Source organism: Melanostigma gelatinosum (genome assembly GCF_949748355.1).
Source record: "Melanostigma gelatinosum genome assembly, chromosome: 5".
Classification (NCBI taxonomy): domain Eukaryota; kingdom Metazoa; phylum Chordata; class Actinopteri; order Perciformes; family Zoarcidae; genus Melanostigma; species Melanostigma gelatinosum.
The window spans coordinates 2,272,529-2,300,203 of record NC_136638.1 but is presented as its reverse complement, the minus strand read 5'-3'; the positions used below and the strand labels follow the sequence as shown (position 1 = coordinate 2,300,203).

The following is a 27,675-nucleotide window of genomic DNA, read 5'->3' as shown; positions in this document are numbered from 1 at the left end:
CAAGCGTAAGAAAATTCAGCACAATGTGGCTGAAAAAGGTTGAAAATGTGCTGAGACATGACGACGCTTCTAACGTCAGTCGTAAATACTACCTGTGGGTGCGTTCAAGGGCGCTGGGTCGGACTTGACATACAAAATTGACACGTACATAATTAGAGGGTCTCCAGCTGCTTTCATGGTCGCTTCGTTTGAATTTGACAATACAACATCAGGCAAAAAAACACTGGGCACAAAAGTACACACAAAAGGTAAAGGCAAAATACACTCAATGGATTCTTGAGCATACATTAACATTGTATTGACAATAAAATGGTTACATAACAAATCTCTTTTTAACTTTTCAGTTGTTGACTGGTTGCACTAAGGGGTATCACACAGCCTTAAACACGCCTATGTCGTGAGGCTAGATGTAATATTTCCGATCGCACCTAAAGGGGTCATGAGATGTCTAACCTTAACTCATCGCCGCCAACGGAAACTAGCTGAGAGAAAGGGTAGAGAAGACAAGATGGCGGAGTGAGTGGGTTGCGCTTTCTATAGACGGTTGCGACCCTTGAAGTTTGCGGAAAACGCCCTTAAAGGACTGAAACGATTAAAAAAGCAACATTGCCATCGGACGTGTAATTAGAAGGGCTGTTTTTTGCTACTCAGCACGGAGGAGGTCTGGACATTTTTCCGCGGCGGTCCTTGCTACAGCGTTAGCTTGATGCTAACGCTAGCCAACGTTAGTTTTCACTAGCTGCTACTACGAGCTAGCTGGGTGGTTGTAGAAGGCCGTAAGCTTTTGGGGATTTAGTTTGGATGTATATACTTCCATACTGACACGGAATTCAGTGTTTCTCGGAGGAGGTTTTATTCGAACGAAGATCCGTTGCAGCCGGTAGCCTATGACTAAAGCCAACAAATTCGGGAGAAATCCACTTCCCAACTTGCTTGGTACGTTAATAGTCGAAACAGATCTTTGGAGTAACGTTTACAGCTAGTCCATACTTTCCCTCAACGACTATTGCACACACAGGACTCTGTATGTTCTGCTGACAATCGGCTACACGGCCACAGTTTTCTACAGGTAATCGGGTGGAGATCGTCATTTGGTGGATATTATGGCGAGCAGCAGTGGCTCCAAGGCCGAATTCATAGTCGGTGGAAAATACAAGCTGGTCAGAAAAATTGGATCAGGATCTTTCGGTGACATATACCTGGCTATCAACATCACAAATGGAGAGGTAATTCACTGCTTCGACGTCTAACAGCATCGGTATTGTCGGGAAATCGGTTGTGAGTTTTCCTTGTGAACACAACCGTGACTGAGTCAAACGTATTAGTCAACTTGATGCATAGCTTTGCCAGTTAGCCGGTAACTTGTAGTTACTGAACTGTAAAATGTATTCAGTAAACGATGCTTCACGATAATGAATTGGCTGTATTCATTGTAAAGTGTTTGTAATGCAGAGTATGAAATGTGAACGTTATATTTTGTGTCATTTTCAGGAGGTAGCTGTAAAGTTGGAATCACAGAAAGCCAGACACCCACAGCTGTTATACGAAAGCAAGCTGTACAAAATCCTCCAAGGTGGTGTCGGGATTCCACACATCAGGTAAGGGGAACGGTCATTACGTTGCAGCTTACTGCCTTTCGTCACGGACAATAAAGGACACTGTATTTAGTGTAAAGGTGTCTTCGTTGGGCTACATTATTGTGGCGACGTGTACGGTGAAAAGGACGACTGGCGATAACGTTAGAGAGGCTGGTCGGCACTGGGCCTGCTAATCTGCCTGACGTTACTTGGTCTGTTCCAGGTACGATGTGGTTTGCGCGGTCGCTTAAAAAGCCCGTCGGCTGTACATTGCACACGGTGATTTGTATCAGTCGTGTTTAGACCCCACCTGTGCCCTTTTATTGTGAATAACTGTGGTTAGTGTTGAGGAAAACCAACTGTGTGGTTGGAAATGGCCGCTCCTCTTTTGTTGCGTTAGCTCCCAACATGTCTTCCCTTACTCTGTTAGAAAATGGCGGCGGAGCACAGAAGCGAAAACAACAAGCTGAGAGCCCCGGTAGAAGTGTGCTTTCACCGCGTGGTTTCAGCCCTAGACGTCGCTCCCTGTAACGGCTCTCTCGCTATGTTTAGTTGTGTTGAATTAGCTGTTGACATTGGGATGTAACGTTAGCTGAACACAGCATGTGGTGACGTTTTAGAGACGCACGCTGTGTCCCATAGTTCACACCGTTACTAACTGTAAAGTATACACTATGCAGTAATGCTCACATGGCTGTTTCACTTTCATGTTAATATGATGGATGGGCATGTGACTGACTCCTTACTGCTGAGCAGTTGCTGACAGGAGCCTGAGCTATTTATTTGTTAGTATATTGGATTAAAGTAGAAGTTTGTGTGCGTGCGGCTATTGAGGGAGAGATTCATTCTGGCCACTGCATGTACGAAAGTGGAAGTACAGTGAGTACATGACATAAATAGTATACTGTTGTTTCACATGTTAAGAGAAGTCATTTCTCCAGGATGAAACAAGGAAAATAAATAGTTATTTATTCTGTGGTTGTTTGGTATACTAACGTTTAGTTTGAGAGACATCAATAGCTTAAGTGACCCTGTGTGTTTACCTCTAAATGATATCGATGCTGTTCTTTTTATTCAGTGAACCAGTCCCAAGGAAATAAACTCAGTTCCTTTTACTCCATGGTTTTAATGTTTTCTGCCACAAAGTTAAAGTGAAACTGAATATTGCATTCATTGCTGTTAAGGTGGCAGGAGAAGCATGTTATCATTCACACAATGGAGCAGGTTTGCTCAGCTTTATTCAGGACTTGTAATGACGCTCGTACACATCATGGCCTGATTTTCTTTTTAAAGAAACGCTTGTCTTGCTTGCCTGACTCAATCTGAGGGACGGTGTGAGTTGTTTGTATGTTAATAGTCAAAGTCATTTGACTTGTTTGGGGGAATCAGGAGAAAGTACCTGCTGTGTTACAGCTGATGGGTTTGAACACCAACCAGAGAAAATACTTCTGAATTGATATACTGTTGTGCCTTTTGTGTTTTAATCACCACATTTACAATACGCAGCGCCTATAAACATTACTGTTTCACTGCTTCAGACTTAACATTGATAGCGTTTGAATTACGGAAGATTTGTGATGTTGAATACTAAGACAAAGTGTTGAAGGGGAGTAAAGCGTGCACATTTTGATTGTTTTGTGACGAGAAGTCAGTCATATCAATGATCAAAAGTGGATAATTAGACATGTACTGAACACAACATGCATGTTCTTCTAAAATGAATAAAAGCTTTTTTAAGCAGTAACTTACAACCATGCAACTTGACAAAGTTTGAGTGAGCGGTTATGCAAATGAGACTGGACGCCGTGGGGCTTTGCGCTCTCGTTTTACAGAGATTCCGTAACACTGTTGTAAAGAAGATCGGCCATGTGCTGCTTTTTCTCTTCTACACTGACCCAAACAATGGTGGCATGCTGCCCCAGGGTGTGAATATTTAATTTTTTTTAGATGGGATGTTGGTGTTTTGGCTGCAATAGAGGTTTATACGAGTAACAAAACAATGTCTGCATCTAGTGTGGACCCGCTGTACCACCAGTCCTCTTACACGGACATAGAGAACAACCATGTGCCCCAGTCTGTCCCGCACCTTTCTACACAGAAGGAACAGTCCCGCCTTGAACAGGCTGTGAAGGGGGCTGTTGTGACTTGAAGAAGGGGGAAATGTGTGTGCGTGGACTGACCGTAAAATAATTACAATTATTTATATGTATACATTTGACATGGCTGTTACTGCCTATAGTCATCTACAGAACTGGGAATGGCTCAGGTTGATTTTGAGTTGGAGAAGATACTGATACTAGTCTCTTATTATAAAATAACCTCATTAAGCATGGCTACTTTTTAGGACGAAGTATCTGCCTGTGTACCGGACAGAAAATATCAACACTGGTGTTGATTTTCCTTTCCCTGTTCTATATCTGTCTAGCAGCGCTAACATGCACAGCCTTGTATATTATACAGTACAGCTGGCACATGGCTGAAATGAGACAATGACCGGGGAGCCGTTAAGGCATGGCAACTTTGTTGAAACCTGAACTTTGAACACACACACCTTCTTTACAAACTAGAAGTGCTTTGTAAAGTAACCACTGCCGTAGGTACAAGCACACATGGGTTGGATGCCAATTGTGCATTTTTGTGTGCAAGTCATGGTCATGATAGAGTCCTAATGATGGCAGCTTTTTTGGTAGGCACCAGGAGTTCTGATCACGGGTTGTAGGTCTTAAGAGTGACGGGTCCTGTAGGTTCTGAAGCAAATCTTTTCCACCTTTACTGTAGCAGGAACTTGATTGAATCTTTGCACCGGTAATGCTGACTTTTGTTGCAGCAAAGTCTTGTGTAAGCCTGTCCAACCTGCTGGTCCTGCTTCCCCTCCTCCACTCATAGAACAACCTGGCTCACCTTTTATGCAGTCACCGCCTATCATAGTTTCAGTGTTTCCTCATTCTCGCCCTGTTTTTTCATACCGACTGAAACAACGTCCTTTCTTATATTTGTTGCAATAAAGTTTAACCCACAATTGATCATAATAATATCATTAAGGAGGCTACTTTAAGCAAGAACAGCTTTTCTTCCTGTCACCATGGATTCTAATAGTGTTTAGGGTTTTTTTTCTGAGAAAAATAAAATGTAAAATATTTCTGGTGCAATTGACCTGTAGAATGAAGAAACCTAAAGATTTGAAGTTGAGTCAGTACTAGTGTAAGAATCACATCTGTGCCATATAGGTGGTGTGCTGTACAAGAACCATAGCCTAGCAGTAGGCAGCAGCAAACACAAAACAGCATATTTCACTGAAATGGCACTGCTAAGGACATGCTATTCTGTTACGTGCACTTGCATGTTTCTGACTGACCAACAAAAGGCCTTGCTGGATAATCTGAATTAACATACTTGCCGATTACATCTTCATTATTGGAGGCCAGCAGTTGGCATGCAAGTTTGGCCAATTGTTTTCGAACCCATTACACGGCGGCAAGAACATAATCAAGGGCTAATGTAAGAAATTGATTAAAAAATGCAACTGGAATTTGCAACAGTCGGTTACAGAATGTCTTGTAGTAATGCTTAGTAAACTGTTTCATCCAATCGCTGAATTGTGTAACGTCAGAAACAAAGAGTAACTGTTTTGTGCTGCATTGAAGGAATACAATAGTGACCCATAGGGTGGAGTCTTTATTCTCCAACTGGAGACGCAGACGGCCCTAAAAGACACGCGTGTTTTTATGGCAGATATGGTCGTTAATATTAAACTTCTGCCCATACAGAACACGTACCTGACATGTTTTAAGCAGCCATATACAGCCTGCATTTGACATAACATGATTGAAAGTAAAATTAAGAAGTGGTCTAAAAAAACACAAAAGGCTGGCCAGTCCTAATTATATTTTTATAATTCACATTTTGAATGCAATACTTAATTGTATCTGTTTTTTTATATGGTGGTATCAGTTATTTAACCTTAAGTTACGATGATTAACTTTCAACTGGATATGAACACCGCACTAAAATAACTTGTCCTAGAGAGGAGCTGTGTCTGTTGTAGCCACTGTTCCCAGCTAAGACTAACCACTTCCGTCACCTCGGCACAAAATACCCCGAGTGTGTCTGATTGGAGGAAGAAAAGCAAGTGGTGGGGCGAAACTACAAATGCTCCAAACTACCTATGTAAGGAAAGGGTCCCGCTCCAGGCAGTTGAGAACTGGGTTCAACGCATGTCTTGCCAAGGCATAAATATTCCAGTCGGAGTGCTGGCACCATTATAACAATATTGACACAAAGGTGCCCACTTTACAAGCCTGTGCTCAGTTTATAGTCATTATATACATATAAACGTATATACGTATATATTATTATACAATTATCTTAAAATATTGTTTTGAGAAAGAAGTTGTTGTCATCACTAAATTCTTCATTTTCAAGGTCCTGCTTTTAGATATGTTGCCGTTTTTTTCATATGTATTGTATAATTTCTTGGGGCCATGCAAACTTATAGTAAATAAATCCTTGATGACATGAACATGTTTTCCCTATTCTATGAACTCATTACTGTAGTATAGGCCACCATAAACCTATATAAAAAATAACACAATATATGGGGAAACCGCTAGGATGTTAAAAGATACCGTGATGTAGATAGTGGGTCATTCCCCACCCATATGCTCCGTTCATGAAATGCCTGCATAATGGGACAAACTGCAAAACGGTTTTGATTCTGTTCAACGAAATAAGCCCAATGGTGAATTAGAATAGACTTGTTTCCATCGTGTAATGCACCTTTTTAAAACCGTGTTCGGTGTGTGCGTATGGCTGAGATCCTCATTGTGGATGCATCACCAGGCTGTTTCAGAGGAAAGTATTCACCGTGTTTTGAGTAAGGAAAGGCTTACTCTGCACTTCAGCTTTTCTCTCTCTCCTTGGCTACAGCATACGCTGGCAAAAGGTCATGGGCCATTTATACTAAGCTAGTACAAGTAATGTAACAAGCACATGCTGTTTTACTGTTGTGCACTGTGCCCACTTAAAACACTCCTCCAATCTAAAAAATGTGACTTTTTTTTCTTAATGTCTTTAGCTAATGTGGAATCGACAATATGACGCATGTTGACCCTTCAATTGGTTTGACCGAGCCTCTTGAGTGGGTTAGGAAATTTGACAGATTATAGATTATCTGTTAAATACACCCACGTGTGTTCCTGTTAACGCCGATAATTATATTATCGGTGTTAACGCAGTTGCTTTTTAAATTATTAAGCGGACATTTTTAACACGAAAACCGGGCAGCAGGCGGTGAACAGCTGTATTTGTGTGGCGTCACAGGTAGGGTTGGGTACCGAAAAGCGGTGCCAATATGGAACCGGTTCCTATACGTCCGGTATCTACCGGACCGAAACGCAATGCAGATTCCGGTGCTTCCTTTCGGTGCCTGAGCCCATTGAAATACTTTTGACACTACCCTGATGACTCCGTCCTGGCAGCAGGACTCGGTCCTCCGCTCCTCACTCACAGTATTATTACAACGGGGTACTTAGCGCTGCTGCTCATAATCACAACACAGACACGCCAAAGCTGCTTCTTCTCCTCCTTTGAAGTGTACTGGCGGTTGGCAAACGACGAATTGGCGCATTACCGCCACCAACTGGTAAAATAAAATAAGTCATGAGACGTGTCGTATTTTGCCAGAGAAGGAAAATATGCTCATATTTCTGCAAAATAATTGCTAGTGTGTGTTTTGTATTTATTTATATTTAAGTATACCGTTAACAGTTAATATATTGTTCATAGTTAAAAAGTTTGAAGCTGTAGTTTGAAGCCAAATGTTTTGTATGTATTTATAGTATAGTTTAAACCAGGGGTGTCCAAACTTTTTTCAAAGAGGGCCAAATTTGATAATGTGAAAATGCCCAAGGGCCAACAGTCCCTGCTGACATGATTTTAAACAATACAAGTAGCCTATACATACATTGTTATTTTATCATTTTATTTTCAATGACAGCAAATAGCAATGTAACCAAATGTAAGCATTCATGTGTGAACACATCTCAACAACTATTCTGCCTTTCTTTCACATCTTGAAAGTCAGATAACAAAGAACAAGCCATCTAAAAGCTAATTACATAGGAACCGATCAATATTCTCACCTCAAGACAATCTTAAATATGACTTAGTGAGGGTGATGAAAAGTTATCTAACATTTAAATTCAACACACATGAAACAGGCTCACGAAAAAAATCAAGTTGTCTCTTCGTATCTGATGATAGCTCTTCAGTGTTACGAGCCAGGCAAACATTAGCAAACTCTGTCTTCTTCTCGGGGCAAATGTTTTCTGCTATTTTCATAACACAGTCTTTGGTAACCTCACATTCCGTAAAAGGTTTGTCATGTTTAGCAATTACCACGGCCACTCCGCAGCTTACTTTGATGATGTTTTCATGTGAAAGGGACCGCTGCTGTGTGGCCAAGTTATCTTGGAGTTGCTTCACTTTTCTAGCACGGACGCTCTCTGATAGCTTGTTGTAGCATTAGCACGTTTGGTCTCGTAGTGTCTCTTTGCATTATATTCCTTAAACAAGGCAACAGTCTCATGACAAATTAGGGAGACACAGTTGTTTCGGTTTTCGGTGAAAAAAATATTGCGATCTCCACCTCTCCTGGAAGCGGCGGCCCTCATTATCGACTTTCCTTTTTTTACTTGCCGTAGCCATGACAGTTCAAGGGTCAGAGCCAATTTCAAACAGCCAGACAGTTACAGAGTGGTGCTGCCACCATGAGGTAAAAATAGGAATTGCATGTTGAATTTGTATGATTTATTCATTCCGTTTTGACTGTGCTGGCGGGCCATGAATGCATTTTAAGACAGAAGGCGCGGGCCGTATAAAATCTGACCTCGGGCCGTGATTGGCCCGCGTGCCGGACTTTGGACATGCCTGCTTTAAACAGTTAATATATTGTTCAATCGGAAGAAAAAAGTATCTGTTCAGGCACCGGTATCGGAAAAAACCCCAAACGATACCCATCCCTAGTGACAGGTCTGCTTCACCTACATTCCCCTGGGTCCTAAGTCCCTCCAGGTACAGCTTCTTATCAGCCTCTATGTACCAACGTACATTTATAACAAATACCACACATATTACGGTAATCAGCGTTGCATGTGTGTCTGACCACAATACCAAAAAAGAAATTATTCATTTAAGTAGTTTTTTTTTTGAGTTTTGAAAGTGTTTTGTTTGTAATATGTATAATAAGCATCATTTAGTTATCGCGACTGAGAATTTAACAAACATAAAAACATGACTTAGATAGGTTTGTAGTTCTCAAGGTGTATATTTAAATTGCATCTCTTACACACATGAAGATAAAGTTGTGAACGCCGGTTGAATATCTATGATCAGAATCATTAGAACTGTTATAAAAAATGTCATCGTTTCCCAGCACTAATTATAATGTATATATATTTTTTATTATAAGAACTTTCATGCAAAATGAAGAAAACTGAAGAATGACTGAGGAAAAAGTGTTTCCAGCTACACACTGACTTTGCTGACATGCATGCACAAATGCAGAGTAATCCCATTAAGAAGATGGTTTGATTTAACTACACTGGGGTATTCCCATAAGCAGAGCTAAACTTTTCTGAGGAATTTGAATCCGTATGTGCTTATCTATTTGTGTATTCCATTGAAAGACAATGAATTATCTTATTGACCTGTTGCCTAGCCCTACCCTTTACACCACTGTTTGTAGGCATAGCCAGGAGTCTGAACCTGCAACTTGGCGTTTGGCTGAAAGAGAACCTGGTTTTTGACTTCTGCAAAATAAAATAGTGACCGTCACCAATTATCATCCGAATTAAACGAGCATGAAGTTGCGTATCTATCTGTGTATTGATGAAACATTACCCGCATGATAATTAAGCAGAGAAGTGTTCGATCTGTTTTCAACCTGAGAAGTTGGTTGAGATGATGTGCTGCGAGACAGAGCCACCCTCACGATATGACTACTGTGTCCCCAGGTGGTATGGCCAAGAGAAGGACTACAATGTCCTAGTCATGGACCTGCTTGGACCCAGTCTGGAGGACCTCTTCAACTTCTGTTCTCGCCGCTTCACCATGAAGACGGTCCTCATGCTGGCAGACCAGGTATCTAACACTTGCACACAGCCGCCTCTCTGCAATGTTCTGAAGCAATGAGCATGGTTAAATATGAGCAGCAAGAAGGTCCTGGTTCCGACCTGCTAGCTTTGTGAGTAAGCGGTAAGCATGGTCTCTGCCTGTGGGTTCGCCAGTTCACTTTTAGGTATTGGTGACTTTAAATTTCCTATGTTCATTGAAATGAAGACCTATATTTTAATATGTTCTATGCAGAATGGTCATAACTTTAAAATATGTAACCGTGGCTTTCTTTTCATCTTCAGATGATCAGCAGAATTGAGTATGTACACACAAAGAACTTCATCCACAGAGATATCAAACCAGACAACTTTCTCATGGGCATCGGCCGTCACTGTAACAAGGTAAGACCCGTCTCAGTCCTACACAGTAAGTATGGAGTACTGAAGCTCTCAATAGAGCTGTTGGCATGGTGGCCATGTGAACTTCACAGTCCTGGTCTCTTCCCAATCCTCAAATGTAGCTTGAGTAATGGTCATCTCTCCATATACTACATTACTGCCTCTAAAGAAGCTTCTGTTCTGCTGCCATCACTCGTCTGACTGACGGCAACATTACTACCTGTTCTCAGCACAGCAGAAATCAACGAGTAGCCGTCTTATATCAAATATGATCCACAAAGAAGAGGACACATGACTAGTGCCATTCCATATACATCTGTTGTTCATATATGATGGCTACGGCCAGTGGAGGAGTTGAAGTCGCATTTCCACAGTTAAATAAAAGTACAAAGTAATACTCATTTATACTTTATGTAGAACTAAAATGGTTTCATTAAGTTTCAATATGACACACCCATTATTGGTGTGAGGTTTCCATAGTTTTTCCAAAGTCTTGTTGCATATGCGTTTTATAATCTCTAAAATCGATGGCATGAAACTGAACAGCTGCATGTAGATCATGTACAGACGTGCATGATGGTGAGCCAGCTATCACAGCTTGTGAGCGTGGGATGATATGCTTCTATCTGCATGCAGAGCGGCTATTGATCTCAAAGTGATCAGCAGGCTCCCCACCAGAGAGAGCGGGTGTATTCAGAGAAGCCAAATAAAGACATGAATGATTAACACTTTTCCAAGCAATGAAATATACTGATCAATTAGATAAATAATGTAAAATACCGTCCTAATAATAACACTTGGTTCTATTTGCTTAGGCAGGGAAAAAGTGAACTGTTTTAATCCAGTGAATTCATGTCTGAGGGGAGTTATGATTCAAGATATTTGATAACGGCCAACAATTCAATCACATGTTTTACTTCAGACACAAAAGGTCTTTGATTTGACTAAATGCTTCAAAGACCGATTTAAACGGAGAATACTGTGATTAATGTTCCACTAACATGCAGTTCATCTCTTTCTGCTGATGCTTCTACTTCTTTTGGCCTCAGTTCTCGTGTTTCTGCTGTTCTTCTTTCTTCCACTTCTCCACGTTCGTGCACAAACTAGTTATGAGCTTTGAATATAATGTCGATGCTGAACAGACACAAACTCAAGCATGCTAGATATTCAATTAGTAAATGTTTAGTTTAGCTGCGTAGTACTACATAGTACATTTCTGATCCTTAAAGAACTCCTAACTTTGAGTCATTCATACTTGCTGTCTTGCTCAGCATGAGCTGTGTAATTGACCGTATCAATTCCCTAGCGTCAATTGTTAATGTTGCCCCTTGTAAATGATTTCTTTAGGTGTGAGAATAAAATCTTTAGTGTCTGAGTGATGCCGATTCAACTCAGAAAATGTTTTTGTGTAATTTGGGTGTACTGGCCCTTTAAGCCTGTCTACACTAATCTACATAATTGTAAAAAGTTTCAAGCCCCGTGTTTTTAAATTGCTTTCCAAAGGTTTGCCATCCACCATAATATGCTTAACGAAAAGTTTAACCATCTACAACAAAACCTTAGTCCCCAGTGTTTTTGTGTTTGGTTTAGCATAAAGCAGGTCACACGGTACAAAGGCATACCTTGATGGGAATATAAATGATCAAATCAAGTTCTACAAACGTTTAGTCCCTAAATAATGTAATTCCCTCTTCATTATACAGATACTTGCTGATAAAAAGTAAAGGTTGCAGGGTGATTCAGCCCAGTTTCTGTGTACTGAATTCTTGCCGAAGAATTGACTGCATTGTGGACAATGATGCTGGTTTTCTAGCCCCACACACACACACACACACACACACACACACACACACACTTGAAGTGATTTTGTTGTCTTGTGATGTCATTTGTTTGAGTCTGGTCAGAGGTGTGTATAATGAAGTTGCCTGAAATTCAGATTATTTTGAGTCCTTGCAGACAGGCAACGTCTGGTTAAGCTAAAGCATGGGATGTATGTTTTCCCTTTGTGCCCAACCACCACTGACCTGTCCTGCTTCTCATCCCAGACGCTGCAGTCTAGCTACGTTTGTTAGGGTTATGGCTAATATGGACTAACTTAAATAGGATGCAATGGCTTTGATTATTCCATTGCAGAAATGGGTGGGTAACTTGTTACAGTTGTGTGGCACAATCAATGAAATGACTACTTTTGCATGCTCAAGAGTGGGACAGCTGTATGTCATGACGCAGCAGTATTACCGTAGTCCATCTTATAGCAAATCCGAGTTTACTGTGTACTTTTGGAAGAGTCAGCTGAAGTCGTAATGCTTGATCTCTTCACACTTTAATGCACATGCAGGGGTTGACTGCTTGCTGGGGGTCACTTGACGTTATGAGGTTCTCTGCATGGGCCAGCGCCAGACTACAACCTCCGTATTATGAGTTATGTACATTTACACCGGATTTTCAGAGAATGTATGGCGGGGCGTGTTCTGTTATAATTATTAAATTTGCTTATCACTTTAGTATTAGACATGAATTGCAATTTCTTGTAAAACAGTGCGACTGCAGAGGCCAACATTATAGTGGTCTCACATTGGCGTGACTATTTAGAGAAGTTGCTAGCTATGGTATTTTGTATGGAATTGGCTCTCTATGCATCTTGTTGGAATTTTAGCCAAATGTAGTCTTTTTGTTGCAAAACCTTTTGCCTGTGAGAGCATTTTGTCAGTACTAAGTGTACAGTCAGCTCATGGATGGTTTGCTCAACAATACAAGGCGTACCGATTGATAGACTTTTAGCAAAGTTCCAATTAAACAGTACCATTTCTTTATTGGGCATCAAATGTCCTCAACGTCTCTTTTTGACATTGGTGAGGATAAAGAACCTTGTTGTACTAACTATCTTCAAACACCTTCGTAGTATGTCATAAACCCCTGATTTTCGTTTCAATCACTTTTGAAGTGGCAATATGCGTCAACGCTTAAATGTATTCTGATAAATAGATTTTTTTTAATTGGCACCAGCACCTGATGAGTGCTCGTGCTGATATTGATGTGTTTAGGGCAAAATGGTGCTGTTCAGTATCTTGTTGCATCTCCCTAATGGTTTAACAAGCTATATCACTTCAGCCTCTGCACCTTTTTTTTTTAAACCTTTTTTCTACACTATTTTGATTGTCGTGTACACCTCTGACTGAAGTTAGTCTAGGTCAAATGCTTGCTTTGGAAAATGTGTCTCAATGCACAAGTGGATGTCTCAGATTTCAGGAAAGTTAAAACACTAGAAGTATACACTAAGTATAACGCTATGACTTGGTAACCACCGTTCTGGGATCATGCCCCAGAGCAGTGCTAGAACGTACATGTCTTAGTTCGTCCCGAAGCGGGGGCCGCTGTTTTTTGGGTGTCATTGTTTCACACCTTATGGTTTAGCCTGTGTCACTACACAAGTACTTGTAGTACATTGTTCATTTATTTGTTTCATAATGCTAACAATCTCTGCAATAAACCAGCACTATATCACAGCTAACCATATGCGTGGTGCTTTTGTCCATCATAGTGACAGATAAGAGATCAGTCTGAGTTGCTGAGTCTGAAGATGCCTTAATGTGATACAGGTGATCACAGCCATTTCTCTCCAACACTAACTCGACTCCAGTACAGATTTAACCCCTTATGTCTGCTCAGCTGCATATGATTGATGATGTTTTTCATGTAAACAAGAGGCAGGAACTCTCCCTATGTAGTAAGTGGTGGTCTGTGAACAGCTTGGTTCAGATAATATCTCACCAGTGGCCTGTTAAATCTGTCTTTCTTACCAGACATTTAATATGAACCACTTGTTTTGCTGGTGGAGGAAGGACAACCATGGGCTCTTGTCTTTACCATCTGCTGCCGACATCTCCTCACTCCCCCAGGTCTTTTCTGAGCCATGGTGTTGCCTGTCTGCACTGGCCTTTACTGTCACTGTCGGACATGATATTGAAGTTTCAACATGTCCACGTTTCATGAGACACTTTGGGCTTGTTGTACAGGGTTGATCTGACCATGCTTGTCCTGACAGAAGAAATTCCTAGTCATGTGGTTTCTTCTAGAATGATGGCCAGAATGATCACATCTGTACCACAAGGACTTAAAGTGTATACTTTGCCAGTGTAGGTCCAGCCTGGGATGGGCTTATCCTAGCTGTACAGGACACTGTTCGTTGTATCAAAGGGTGCAACCAGAAGTGCCTGTTGTACTCATGCTAACTGTGACTGAAGGTGGATAGAGGCTGTGTGATTTTGACCCCTGCCCCTCTACTGTCTGCCCTAGTGTTTAGACTCGTCAGTGGGGAAGAGGAAAAGAAGCTTGGCTGTTAGCTCTTCTCAGGACCCATCTTTCTCAGGATTAAACCAGGTGTGACCTTTACCACAACACCAGCTGCCTCACAACAGCAGTTGTCGCTTTGCAATCATACCTAACTACTACACTGGTTTAAAGTGAATCAGACCACCAGCACCCATCTTGCACTCATAATACCCAATGTATGTACTCCCCCACCCAGTGTGCACTTACACACATTACAATGGGAGAGGATAGCAAACTTTCCACCAGCATTGCCTAGGGAGAGGCTTTTGTCCCATTTAGTTGTCCCTCCAATCGTGGCTCAATTGGCTTCTTGCCGACATTAAAAGCCTGTTTCTGTCTCTTTATTGTGATGTCCTGATAGTAGTTCATATCAAACCCGATCTCAGAGCCAAGACCGTATTGATATTGATTTAACTACATCCTTATATTATTCAAAAGCAGGATATGTAACGAAGAATTAGCAATTCGGTTCCCAGAACTCATGTTTCAATCGTGCTGATAAATACTAAATCTGTATGCATCCCATCGAAATGTATAGATGACTATTAACATACAGTACTACATAATAGTCTTATATCCAATGCATTTTTTATCTTTTCATAAGATCCCAGCTGAGCTGCATATTTAACAAAAAAGGTTGTGGAAAACAAATGAAGAACAAAACGAAAACAAGTCTCTTTAAAATGCTACGCAAGCCTTATTTTTTAAGATGCAAAGAGAACCTGAGCTACAATAGAGTTGCTTCATCAAATATGGAGTAAACGGTCAGAACCCCTTGTTAAAAAAGACAACTGCTTGCCTGTCTCGTTTTATCCATTTAGCCCTGTTTAGCTGCTTCATGTAAAAATGCTCACGTGATTTCAGAGAGGTGACTGATAAGGACTGACTTTTAAGGACTGTATCTTTCACAATTAATGTCTTGCACCGGCTTAGCATAACTTTGCAATTCAATATCCCATCCGTGTCAAAATTACATTTTCCATGGGTGTCAAAAGGGCACGTGACTCTTTCATGTAGCAGTTGGTTGGCAGTGTGCAACATGTGTTTAAATTAGAGATGGTTGTTTTCTTTCCAGAGGGTCCTCGGACTATTCTCAGGCCAATGTAAATATCACATGCTTTACCATTGGCTGCTTCTGCTGTCCAAACAGGGTTTTCTCTGCTTTTAAAATAGTTTTCATTCAAAATGTAAGTGTTTTACGCTCAGTTTGTGAAATTGCACAAATACAAGTACTCATTTGCAGCACTGTAGATCCGTCTGAGCAAGCCTAAATTACACGAACTAGAAAACGTTATTCCATTCAGGGCTTGAAACTACCGTACTTCCCGGACTATAGAGCGCACCTATATATAGGCCGCACCCGCTAATTTTTAAAAGAAAAAAGAAATTGTACATACCGGACTATAAGCCGCTACTTTTTACCCCACGCTTTGAGGCGTCGGCTTATAGTCCGGTGCGCTTTATATTCGGATTTTTCCGTAGCTTTTCTCCGCCATAACAACCGCAACTTCCGGTTCCGGTCTAACACAACATTTACTGGCTCCCGACACAGAACAGTTGCTACCAGCAACCCCTCTGCTACCAGCTGTTACTGACAGGGTCGCTACAATATGGATGAAGTACCTTTGACCTACCTCTCACTAGGACTGTTAACAAAAAAGGTTGAACGGCAAGATGCTTTTAACAGTACATGTCCGACTCGCTAGCTGTACAGTGTACAGTTCGGACAATGTTTAGAAAAGTGTAGCATTCAGCGTGTTGTTGAAAGCATTTGTCACGGAGAAAAATACCAGAAATAGTCCAGCCTTATTAAAATAAAAGTCAGAAAAAAAAGTCTGCAACATCATCATACCAGCCATTGTAAACACAATTATACATGAACTAAGATCATATCTGGAAGATATGTAGAAGATTTGCCACAATTGTGGCCAACAATCGTCGAACTATGATCGCTGTATGGCGCTCTCTCTGCCGTCTCACCACGGAGCATATGGCGGATGAATAGCAAAGTGAGACTGACGAAAGATTGACTGAAAGCACGAACGAAGCAATTCTGAGGCTGTTCAATTCCGACACTGAAGAAGAGGACTTTAATGGTTTTAGTGCACAGGAGGACGAAGGCGACCAATAGCGATCCTTTCCGGCTCGGATCAGAGGGGTTACCGGTACCGTAAGCCACTTCCCGGCTTGGACCTGTGCGGAGCGCGTGGAGACGCCTCCTAGTTGACGTATTACCGTTTTTTCCATTTTTTTTTTTTTTTTTTTTTTTCTCCAGTTCTGCAAAACTTGTTCAAGATTTTTTTTGTGTGCTTGTTTTTGAGTGAGAGAAATAAATCATCTTGGTTTGCAATATAACTGCTGTCCTGAGTCTGCATTTGGGTCCTTGAACACACCACGAACCGGTAGGTAGATGTCTGACTCGCTAAGACAGACTAAGGTCTCTCAAGGCTTTTAGATTCTAATGAGAAGACACGCTGCTTTGTTTCACTTCTTCCGTTTGGTAGCCTTGAGAGACCTTAGTCTGTAAGTATGTCTGCATGAAAAGATGTACGAATATGTTATATTCGCTAATGCTAATCGCGGTTAGCATTTCCCCATTGGCCGTAATGTTAAAATTAGCTTAGAAGCTAGTGACATGTTATGATGTTCAGAGAAGAAGACAACTTTAGTACTGTTAAAAGCATCATCTGTTCAACGGGGACACCTGCGGCTTATAGACCGGTGCGGCTTACCTATGTACCGATTTTATTTTTTTTTCTTCTTCTTTTTGGGTGGGGTGGGGGATCAGCTGGTGCAGCCTATGTACCGGTGCGCTCTATCGTCCGAAAAGTACGGTAAATAAGCCGCACTTGTCCATAAGCCGCAGGTGTCCCCGTTGAATGGCAAGATGCGTTTAACAGTACTAAAGTTGTCTTCTTCTCTGAACATCATAATTTTAACATTACCGCCAATGGGGAAATGCTAACCGCGATTAGCATTAGCGAATATAATATCTTCGTAAATCTTTTCATGCTTCATACAGACATACTTACAGACTAATGCTGCGTTCACACCGGTCGCGTTGATTTTTTGACGCGCGTCGAGATTACATACAAAGTCTATGCACAGACGCGATGAGACTGGCGCGCCTCGATTTTGCGATCCCGCGGCGCGTTGGACGCGTTATTGCAGTGCGGTGGACGCGGTGGACGCGTTGGACGCCGCAAAATCGCCAACGCGCGAGTTGAAATTTTTCAACTTCAGCGACATAATCGCGTGACGCTGTGGCGCGATAGCCTATCAGCGTTGAGTTGCTCCCCCTGTCGTCACTGGCTTCCTGCCGTTGTTGAATCAGGAAATAAATCCTGTCGCCGTCTGTGTTCACCCAGAGCGCTACGATACCTCATATCAACAGAGACCGGACCAAACTATGTGTATACATGTGTGTGTGTAAACCATACGGTACAAACAATAAATAGACGCTGCCGTATTTACGTCTACGTGACGTTATTGAGTGCTGGTGGAGCTGCTACGATGTTAGCATAGCCTAGCACCGAACCATCAGAGCTCCATTGAGAAGACCAGTAACCTACAAATCGGTATCATTACGTAGTTATTTCGGAGTCCCTTTTTGTCGGAGAAGACAAGTACAAATCGGCATCATTACGTAGTTATTTCGGAGTCCCTTTTTGTCGGTTTATTGCCGTTGAATCACAGCCAAATCAGTTTATTTTGTGTTCCTACAGCTGTAGTAAACAGCGACCGGTGGCTTGCTAGACACAGTGAATACAGCTCGATACAATCCATGGAGCTCCTCTGAACAATATTATGAACCAGACATGACGGCGTTTGGCATTCCGATGTTTGAGGGACTTCCACAACACGTACAAAGCAGCAATTGTCCTTATTCCTGTCATGGTTGACGGCGGAAAACAATGGCGGCCAGATCGAGGCTTCCAGGACGATAAACCACGCCCCCTCTCCGGCGCTACGAGATTTTGCGGCGACCGGTGTGAACACGACCGGCGGCGCGTTGGACGCTTTTTTGCAGTGCGTTGGACGCTTTTTTGCAGTGCGTCAAAAAATCAACGCGACCGGTGTGAACGCAGCATAAGGTCTCTCAAGGCGACCAAACGGAATAAGTAAAACGAAGCAGCGTGTCTTCTCATTAGACTCTAAAAGCAACGAGGCAATAACTGTTGTAACTCGTAGCTCTGAATAGCATTTACGGCTAACTGGCTTGGCCGCTTAATAGGGCTGATGACGCCGCTGGTCACGGTGCTCGCTAATCGCTCCAATAACAGCTGATTCCTCCACAGAAATGCAGACTTTTACTGTACTGTAAAAGTCTGCGGAGGAATCAGCTGTTATTGGAGCGATTAGCGATACATTAGCCGCATCGTTCTAAAAGCCGCAGTCTCAAAGCGTGTGAAAAAAATGTATCTGCTTATATGCCGGAAAGTACAGTAACTACGACTGTACATTTAAATGGGGATAGGTGAACTTTTCCCTGAAGCAGCTAGCCTAATAAATTAGTTCTTCTATAATTCACTGGCCAGTAGGTGTTGTACTTCAGGTGTGCTGAGAGGGAGGTGCACCTGAAATCTCAGATGTATTCTATTCAGGCCTTTAGTTTGTCTGAATTTACCAGAATTTCGAGATGCTTGTTTAAGCTGCTATTCCAGATGGTCTGGTACGGTATCATATGTCATAGCATGGACCAGGAATGTCCATATGTTGTGACAGTGTCATTTTGTCTTGGTTTCCATGTTGTGGTGGTGTGACTGTTTGAAACTTCTTTTTTTTTTCCAGTAAGGTTTCTCCATAACTGTGTAGATTTGGAGGAAAGGGGATTTTCAAAACTTACGTTTCACCTCTGGTTGTGTTCCTATTGAAAGTGCCTGTAATAGGGCTGGAAATTACTGTACTTTCCGGGCCATAAGCGCACCGGTATATAGGACGCACCCGAGAATTTTTTTAAAGAATAAGGAAGTTTTCCATAGATGAGCCACACCGGACTATAAGCCGCAGGTGTCCCCGTTGAACGACAAGATGCTGTCAACGGTACTAAAGTTGTCGTCTTCTCTGAATATCATAACATGTCCGACTCGCTAGCTTCTGAGCTAATTTTAACATTACCGCCAATGGGGAAATGCTAACCGCAGCTAGCATTAGCGAATATAATATATCTTCGTACATCTTTTCATGCAGACATACTTACATTACAGACTAAGGTCTCTCAAGGCTACCAAACGGAAGAAGTAAAACGAACCAGCGTGTCTACGTAGCTCGTAGCTCTGAATAGCATTTACGGCTAACCGGCTTGGCCAGTTGCTGCTAGCACAACAGCTATTCAGAGCTATGAGCAACAACAGTTATTGCCTCGTTGCTTTTAGATTCTAATGAGAAGACACGCTGCTTCGTTTTACTTCTTCCGTTTGGTAGCCTTGAGAGACCTTAGTCTGTAAGTGTCTGTATGAAAAGATGTACGAAGATATATTATATTCGCTAATGCTAATCGCGGTTAGCATTTCCCCATTGGCTGTAATGTTAAAATTAGCTTAGAAGCTAGCGAGTCGGACATGTTATGATGTTCAGAGAAGAAGACAACGTTAGTACTGTTAAAAGCATCTTGCCGTTCAACCTTTTTTGTGAACAGTCCTAGTGAGAGGTAGGTCAAAGGTACTTCATCCATATTGTAGCGACCCTGTCAGTAGCAGCTGGTAGCAGAGGGGTTACTGGTAGCAACTGTTCTGTGTCGGGAGCTAGTAAATGTCGTGTTAGACCGGAAGCGGAAGTTGTTGTTGTGGAAAACACACTGTACGGATAATGTTCGAGGGAGTTGCTCGGCAATAAGAGCGACGGTTTCTGTGAATAAACCTCTTGCAAGGACCGTGTCTCAGACTCGTACGTGGAACATTACAATATTTATGTTCAATGTGTTGGCGGCGCAAAGCTACGGAAAAATCTGTATATAAGCCGCAGTCTCAAAGCGTGGGCGGAAAGTAGCGGCTTATAGTCCGGAAAGTTATTGGACGTTGTTGTTGGATTGGTAGTTGTTGTGTTAAAGATGTCACATCAGTATTCTGTTCTTTCACTTAAGGGCAACATAGGCCCTGGTATGAAGTTTGTATGAGAAGACCTCGATGTCGACTGTGATCTGCTCTGCTTACATCCACAAACAACATGGCATATACTGTTGACACCTGTATGATGATATTAATAAAGTACAACCTTTTAGAGATCTGAACTTCATGTGGGTAGAAATCGGATGATGGAAACATTCCCTAAATATACCAGTTGTAGAGATCTTGTAGACCTTAAATTGACCAATAACTGCGTTTTTGGTATTCGCATAAAGCCTGGAAGGTGGAGTGTGACAGTAATCTTACAATACGGTTGAACTGTTAGACCTTCACTGCAGAGGTGTGTTCCCTGGACTTTTACACCAGTAACACATTTCTTTCACAGTGACTGCTCCGACAAACAACTGAGGTCTATGGGACAACGGGGCTTTTCTTAACTATGGAGGACGTATGTAGATTGATAAGCTGACAAAGACGGGCAGAGTCCTGAGGCTGTCACTTTATGCCATAATGAACTCCTGTCATTCGCAAACAGATACTCTTGCTTCTGGTCCCCAGGTGGTCTTGATGTTTAAATTAGCAGTTGGCACACATGCATGGATGTGAGGGTGGGGTGGTTTGGTGTGTCTTTGTGGTCCACTTGTGCATGATCGTGGAGTACACCCTGGATGTTTACTGTGCTTTAGAATTACACGACATCTAGCACGACGCTGGCTGCCCTGCATAACACAACCTCTCAAAATGAGTAATTAAGTGGCCTAATTGTCAGATGGTCCAGCGAAACGAACTGTATTCCACTTCTGAATCTCCTATGCAGAAATCATTCATTTCAGTCTTTCGTAGCCGCTGCACTTCACTGTTGTGTCGGCCATTAAACGGAACATTTGAGGGTGCTGTCACAGCCCATTGACCACAATGTGTTTTAAAGGAATACAACTTAAAAGGTTAATTTAATGCTTCAAAGAAAACAGCAATGCACTGCCACTATGGTACTGTACGAGGGAGGTAAACAGTTGCACAAGTCTGGAAGTTGGCTCGTTTGACTTTGGTGTAAGACTATTACCACCGTGAAGCTATGAGAAGTGATTATCTATTAGGGATGTAGTTGTTTATGTGACACCCCCCCCCCCCCCCCCATGCATGTTCATGTTGTTACAAGGATCTCCTCAATCAATACGACAATGTTTTCAACATTCATGATTTATAACAGGACTCAGATGATGGTCTGTTTTTAAAATGAAGAAATGTGTATTTTTTGTTCTTTATTTCTGATGAACTTTTGGATTATCAGTGCTGTGGGGTGTCACTGACGGAAAACCACAATGTGTTCTCTCCCTCTCTGTCAGTTGTTCCTTATTGACTTTGGTTTGGCGAAGAAGTACCGAGACAACCGAACACGACAGCACATCCCCTACAGAGAAGACAAGAACCTGACTGGCACGGCACGCTATGCCTCCATCAATGCTCACCTGGGCATTGAACAGAGGTCCGTGCACACATCTCATATCTGATTCTCAAAGAAATTCTTCTCCATTTCTTCCATGTTTGAAGATGCATGTCTCTGGATAATTGGCATAATAGGCATTGAAAAACATGGGGACTGTTTCTCAGCTGAGCAGAGCTCAAGGCTTGAGTTGACTTTCACAGGTATCTGGTTTTACACCGGGGCCACCAGCTTCTTGACATTGTATTTTCCTGACTGTGTGTAATTTCACCACATTTAGTTGACTATTATTTACCAGTTGGACTGATTAGGGCTGCTGCTGATCTCAACATTTGGGCTTGGTCTCGTTTAGCGGTTTTAGACAGTGAAAAAAAAGCAAATATAACGTTTAGAGTTTCCCTGTGTTTCGCCACCGATACATTTGTTTGTCCATGATCCATATTGGCCAATACAGAGTCTATTTATTTATTTTTCTTAGCAGCTGGTTTACAAGGCTCCAGACTATTTTTCTTTCTTTCTCCACCGCCCCAAAAATCCTTTCAACTTCTCTAAAGTCCGTGTAAACCATCAAAGACTCTTGATGTAATGCCAGAGAGCTCTGCTCAACTCTGAGAAACCAGTTCCCATGTTGTTTGAATGCCAAGACCAAATACACGACAAAGATGAGATGCACCGTCTCCCACACTGACGTGTTCCGCTGTGTCCAAGTAAAAACACCATTCGGTAGCGGCACACGTGTTAAAATGTGACCGGCAAGAACCAGATCCATGACGCTGATCGGCTAAACGGGACGGTTTGGATCGGCTGCCGATCAGTCGGTGCATCTCAAGACCAAATGTTTCTGAATAGAAAATCTGTGAGAGGCAGTGCTGACTGCTTCTTTACTAAACAACTCATTCTGTTGTCTGCAGTCGCCGTGATGACATGGAGTCGCTAGGCTACGTGCTGATGTACTTCAACAGAACCAGTTTGCCGTGGCAGGGATTAAAGGTATGAACTTAACTGACTGTGGTTATCCAACTCTATTCTCAAACGCTTTTCTTTTTGTTCATTTTAGTGACCTTTAAATACACTCTGTAGGTGTGTTTTACAGCTAATTATTCTGTTAGGAGTTGCGGTGAGCATGATGTTTTTAAAGCCTAGCATATCTTAAACCTGGTCAGTGGTCCACTTGACATGCCCAGGTCTGAAACACACTGGGGGTCAGCCACCATGTGTGGATACTGAAATCTGTGACTTGTACATACAAAGCATGCACATTTATGTTACTGAGCTACAAGTGCAGGGAGCTGTGGTGCCTACATGATTGTTATGCTGCAGATACAATAACTCAGATACTGCATTTATGGAACAAAAGTGAAAATCCATTTGAGTGGTCGTATGTTGCTAGTAGTGTCTTTGTGTGTTTGTCAGGCTGCCACAAAGAAGCAGAAGTATGAGAAGATCTCAGAGAAAAAGATGTCCACCCCTGTTGAGGTCCTCTGTAAGGTAAGAAAAGGTTCAACAGCGGTAAAGGTTGTCCTACGCCACATTCACTCAGCTCAATTGTATGAATTCATGTTTCCAGGGTTTCCCAGCAGAGTTCGCTATGTATCTGAACTACTGCCGTGGATTACGCTTTGAGGAGGCTCCAGACTACATGTACTTGCGCCAACTGTTCCGCATCCTTTTCAGGTAAATGGACATCACATACTACACCATTAAGCCCTGTCTTCTGTGCTACTTATGACATAATAAACCTAATTGTATGCTCAGTAGTCTGCTCCAGTCATCACTTGAGCTGGATAAAATGGTGGTGGTTGCCATCGATTGCAGCTAATATATTAATCGGGATGACTGCTGAAACTCGATATTTAACGGGTTAAATTATTAACGAGTGTAGTATTGATAGATTCTGACGTAACCGGGTGTTTTAGCCATACATTTCAGCGTTCATTTAAAATCACGCTGCAGCACCTCTGCTCTGTTTGTCAGGGCTGTGCGCGCACACACACACGCACGCACGCGCGTTCATCAATACAACTTGGGGGGTCAACTGGCCAGCCAGCGTTTCTCAGATTAGAGTGAGACGAGGAGAAAATGTGATGTCGTGATCTTCGCAATAGAACATCTTTGATGTGTGGTGTCTTGGCCAATCAGCGTTCAGATGTCTACAGCGTCTTCATTTCCCTCCGTTAAAGTTTAAGTTCCGTTATGTTCCTTTACCGTTCAGACTTGCTGGGTTATGTTAACGGAACGAAGTGAGATGAACAGACTGAAAACTTTATCTTATTAGATAAAACATGTTGACACAGTTTTCCTTTGGGGACATCATTTGAAGTTCAAAAAGTAATAAATCGCAATATAGGCCTATGTTATCGTGATAATATCGTATCGTGATAATATCGTATCGTGATAATATCGTATTGTGACCCAAGTATCGTGATAATATCGTATCGCGACCTAAGTATCGTATCGTGATCATATCGTATCGTGATCATACCGTATCGTGACCGTATCGTATCGTGACCGTATCGTATGTGATCGTATCGTGACCCAAGTATCGTATGTGATCGTATCGTATGTGATCGTATCGTATGTGATCGTATCGTGACTATCGCATCGTGACTATCGCATCGTGACTATCGCATCGTGACTATCGCATCGTGACTATCGCATCGTGACTATCGCATCGTGACTATCGCATCGTGACTATCGCATCGTGACTATCGCATCGTGACTATCGCATCGTGATAATATCGTATCGTGACCATCGTATCGTGATAATATCGTATCGTGACTTAAGTACCGTGATAATATCGTATCGCGGGATCTCTGGTGATTCCCACCCCTACAGTGCATGTACTATTTGTTGATAAGTCTTTGTCACTCAGTTGTAGTATAAATACACAAACAAAGCATGCTGCGTTCAGATGAATTTCTAAGCCATCACCACACAGGATTCTTTCTGTCTTCCTCCCCTCTTTTCCCCATCTCATCTGGCCTTCCAGTCTCTTGCGTCGTTCCCTATGCCATTGTTTCCTTGCTTCGTTCCTTCTTTCCCATGTTGCTGTTCTTCCATAACCTCTTTTTACAGCCAATTGTTGGTCATATTGGGCTGATAACGTGTTTCTTTGTATTTTAGGACTCTGAACCACCAGTATGACTACACATTTGACTGGACCATGCTGAAACAAAAAGCAGCCCAGCAGGGGGCCACCTCCGGGGGCCAGGGCCAGCAGGCACAAACCCCCACAGGCAAGCAAACTGACAAACCCAAGCCTAACATGAAAGGTTAGTAGCAAACAGCCAAGCGACGTTTTTTTACAGACACCAATTGCTCATATATTCATTCAGGATTGTATTCAGGACTATTAGGTATTGTTTTTTTCCCTAACTCACACCCCAGTGCCTACTTCATTCATTTTTTTTAAAGAATAAAACACCAAATTTGAAATCAAAAGCAGATGAAGCTTATTATTCCAGTTGGAATGATGAAGCCAAACAGCATTACAAGTTTCAGGAGGCACCTTAAAAGAACAGAAAAACCCAAATAAAAGAATTTGATACAGAAGCAAAGACGTCCTTGGGGAATTTGACTACTAACTTTGCTGCCATGCTATTCTGTTCCTTTGTTGGGGCTGGACAATAGGCTCTCTGTCTTGATGCTGACCAACTCACTCCGACTCCTCTGCAGTCTGTCTTTATTAACGTTCCCACTCAAATCTTTATTGTTTCCCCTCCTCGCTCAACCCTTGTTTTTCCGTGCTATTTGACTGACATTAATGATCCACATATGGTGTTAGGCAGATGGAGACTAGTTGTGACTCACTAGAGAGCGCAACCTGAGCCAAGTTGGTCATCTGTGATGCTACTGTGTGGAAGTTTCCATGGTCATGTAAACAGCTTCACGATCTGCTTTAGAAGCTGTGTACCAATAAGTAGCCAATGAAACCAGGAATAGCCTTTTAGGATATTGGGATTTTGACAAGTTCTAAAAGTGCAGTATAGGAGTATTGCACTCAACAACACAACCAACACAAGGGACGGCAGCACGAGAAGAGCAATGCTCTGTGTTACGGTTGAACAGTTGTCTTTTGTAGCAGTTCATTAAGCATAATGCTTTAGGCCATTTAAACAAAAGTTTGTGTTGTTGTGAATTTTCATTTCCACTTAGAATGTATATTTCAATTTATTTTTGTATAGACCAAAATCACAACAGGATAGTGAATTACAACACATTCAATGTATGACACAACCACGACAGGAGGCAACACCTGGTCCAGGTAAACCCGGATACACAGGAACCTGTGAGGCGAGAAAGCACAGAGACTCTGGTGAAGAAGCAGGTCAATAATGTGCATTAATGGTATCGGTAATATGAAATAGTAATGTGAGTAATAATAAAAGTGATATTAGCAGTTGGAGTCAGCAGGGCCATGGTAGGAGGAAGGACCAGGGTCCAGATGAAACCATGCTCCATGGAAACCTGTGAGGAGAGGAAGCACAAGGACTCCGGGGAAGAGACAGAATCAGTACAGTGCATTAATGGTATCGGTAATAGGATTAATAATGTTAAGAATGAAGATCGTAGTAGGTGTCAGCAGGGCCATGGCTGGTTGAAGAACCAGTGTCCAGATAAAACTGCGGTCATCCTGTGAGGCGAGAAAGCACAAATACTCCGGGGAAGAAGTAAAGTTAGTAATGAGCATTAATGGGACATCAATGCATACAGACGGAGGTGAAGAAGAGGAGGAGAGAGGTGCTCAGTGTAGGAAGCCCCCCTGTAGTTTTTGCTTATACCAGTTTGTCCATGGGCCGGTCCAAGGCAAGCCAGAGCCAGCCCTAACTATAAGCACTCTCAAAGAGGAAAGTCTTAAGCCTGCTCTTATATCTGTTTTAAACATCTCTTATTGGTCGCCTCTATAACTGAAAACTAATATCGGTATCAGCCCTGAAAAACAAACCTATCGGAGAGGCAACTAATCGCAGAACTTGTGGTTGAGACCGTTTCGGGTCACGGATCGGATCAGCGGAGAAGAAGGGTGCAAATAGTCCTGGAGCGTTGTATAGAAACATCTCTAAAAGTTCTATTTCTGTTTTCACCACTGTCCCAAAAAATACTATACTATAACTATACTAGTGCATCAAGTGCTTTGAAAAATCAGACAACAGTCTAGAGCAGAGGTCTTCAACAGGGGGTCCGCGAAAGTTTGTGGTTGATTAGACAATAACAAAAAAAAATTAAATTTTTTCTCTAAACATGAATGTGTCCATTATTGTAATAGTTCAGTATTTTATGAAAGATAACTGGTATCTTTATGCATGGCAGTGGCACTAATAGGCCATCACTCATTTTCGTTTCCACATTTATGTTTAAAATGAAAACATCAATGTGAATAGCTTGTGTGCATGATTATCATGCTATTAACAGACAATGTTGATATTGGCATTGGTATCAGCTGACGAGGTGTGTTTCTAAATGTCATTGGCACGGCCACCCTACTCACTGTACCTTACACGTTTAAAATAAAAAGATGAATATATGAACCTGTGTATTATTAGAATAGCTTAGTACTAGGTACTAGGCCCATTTAATATAAAACACAATTTTATACCATATATAGATATAGATATATAGATATAGATGTATATATCTATATATATCTAGATAGCTATATCTAGATAGCTATATCTAGATAGCTATATCTAGATAGATATATATATATCTATATATATCTATCTATATCTATCTATAATATATATAT

At 41.9% G+C, this 27,675-nt stretch overlaps 1 protein-coding gene across 2 annotated transcripts; it reads left to right on the top strand.

Moving 5' to 3' along the window:
- The first annotated feature begins 493 nt into the window (after positions 1–493).
- Positions 494–27,455, top strand: csnk1a1 (casein kinase 1, alpha 1). 2 transcript variants are annotated; one of them, XM_079268863.1, is made up of 10 exons: positions 494–936; positions 1,070–1,226; positions 1,492–1,598; positions 9,590–9,716; positions 9,992–10,090; positions 21,831–21,970; positions 22,840–22,918; positions 23,342–23,416; positions 23,496–23,602; positions 25,053–27,455. In XM_079268863.1, the coding sequence occupies exons 2-10, from the start codon at positions 1,104–1,106 to the stop codon at positions 25,204–25,206; spliced, it is 1,011 nt and encodes a 336-aa protein (XP_079124989.1). In that variant the 5' UTR covers positions 494–936; positions 1,070–1,103; the 3' UTR covers positions 25,207–27,455. The 2 variants fall into 2 exon arrangements, with proteins under 2 accessions (XP_079124989.1, XP_079124988.1); XM_079268862.1 differs by having other exon boundaries at positions 1,060–1,226.
- The last annotated feature ends 220 nt before the right edge of the window (positions 27,456–27,675 follow it).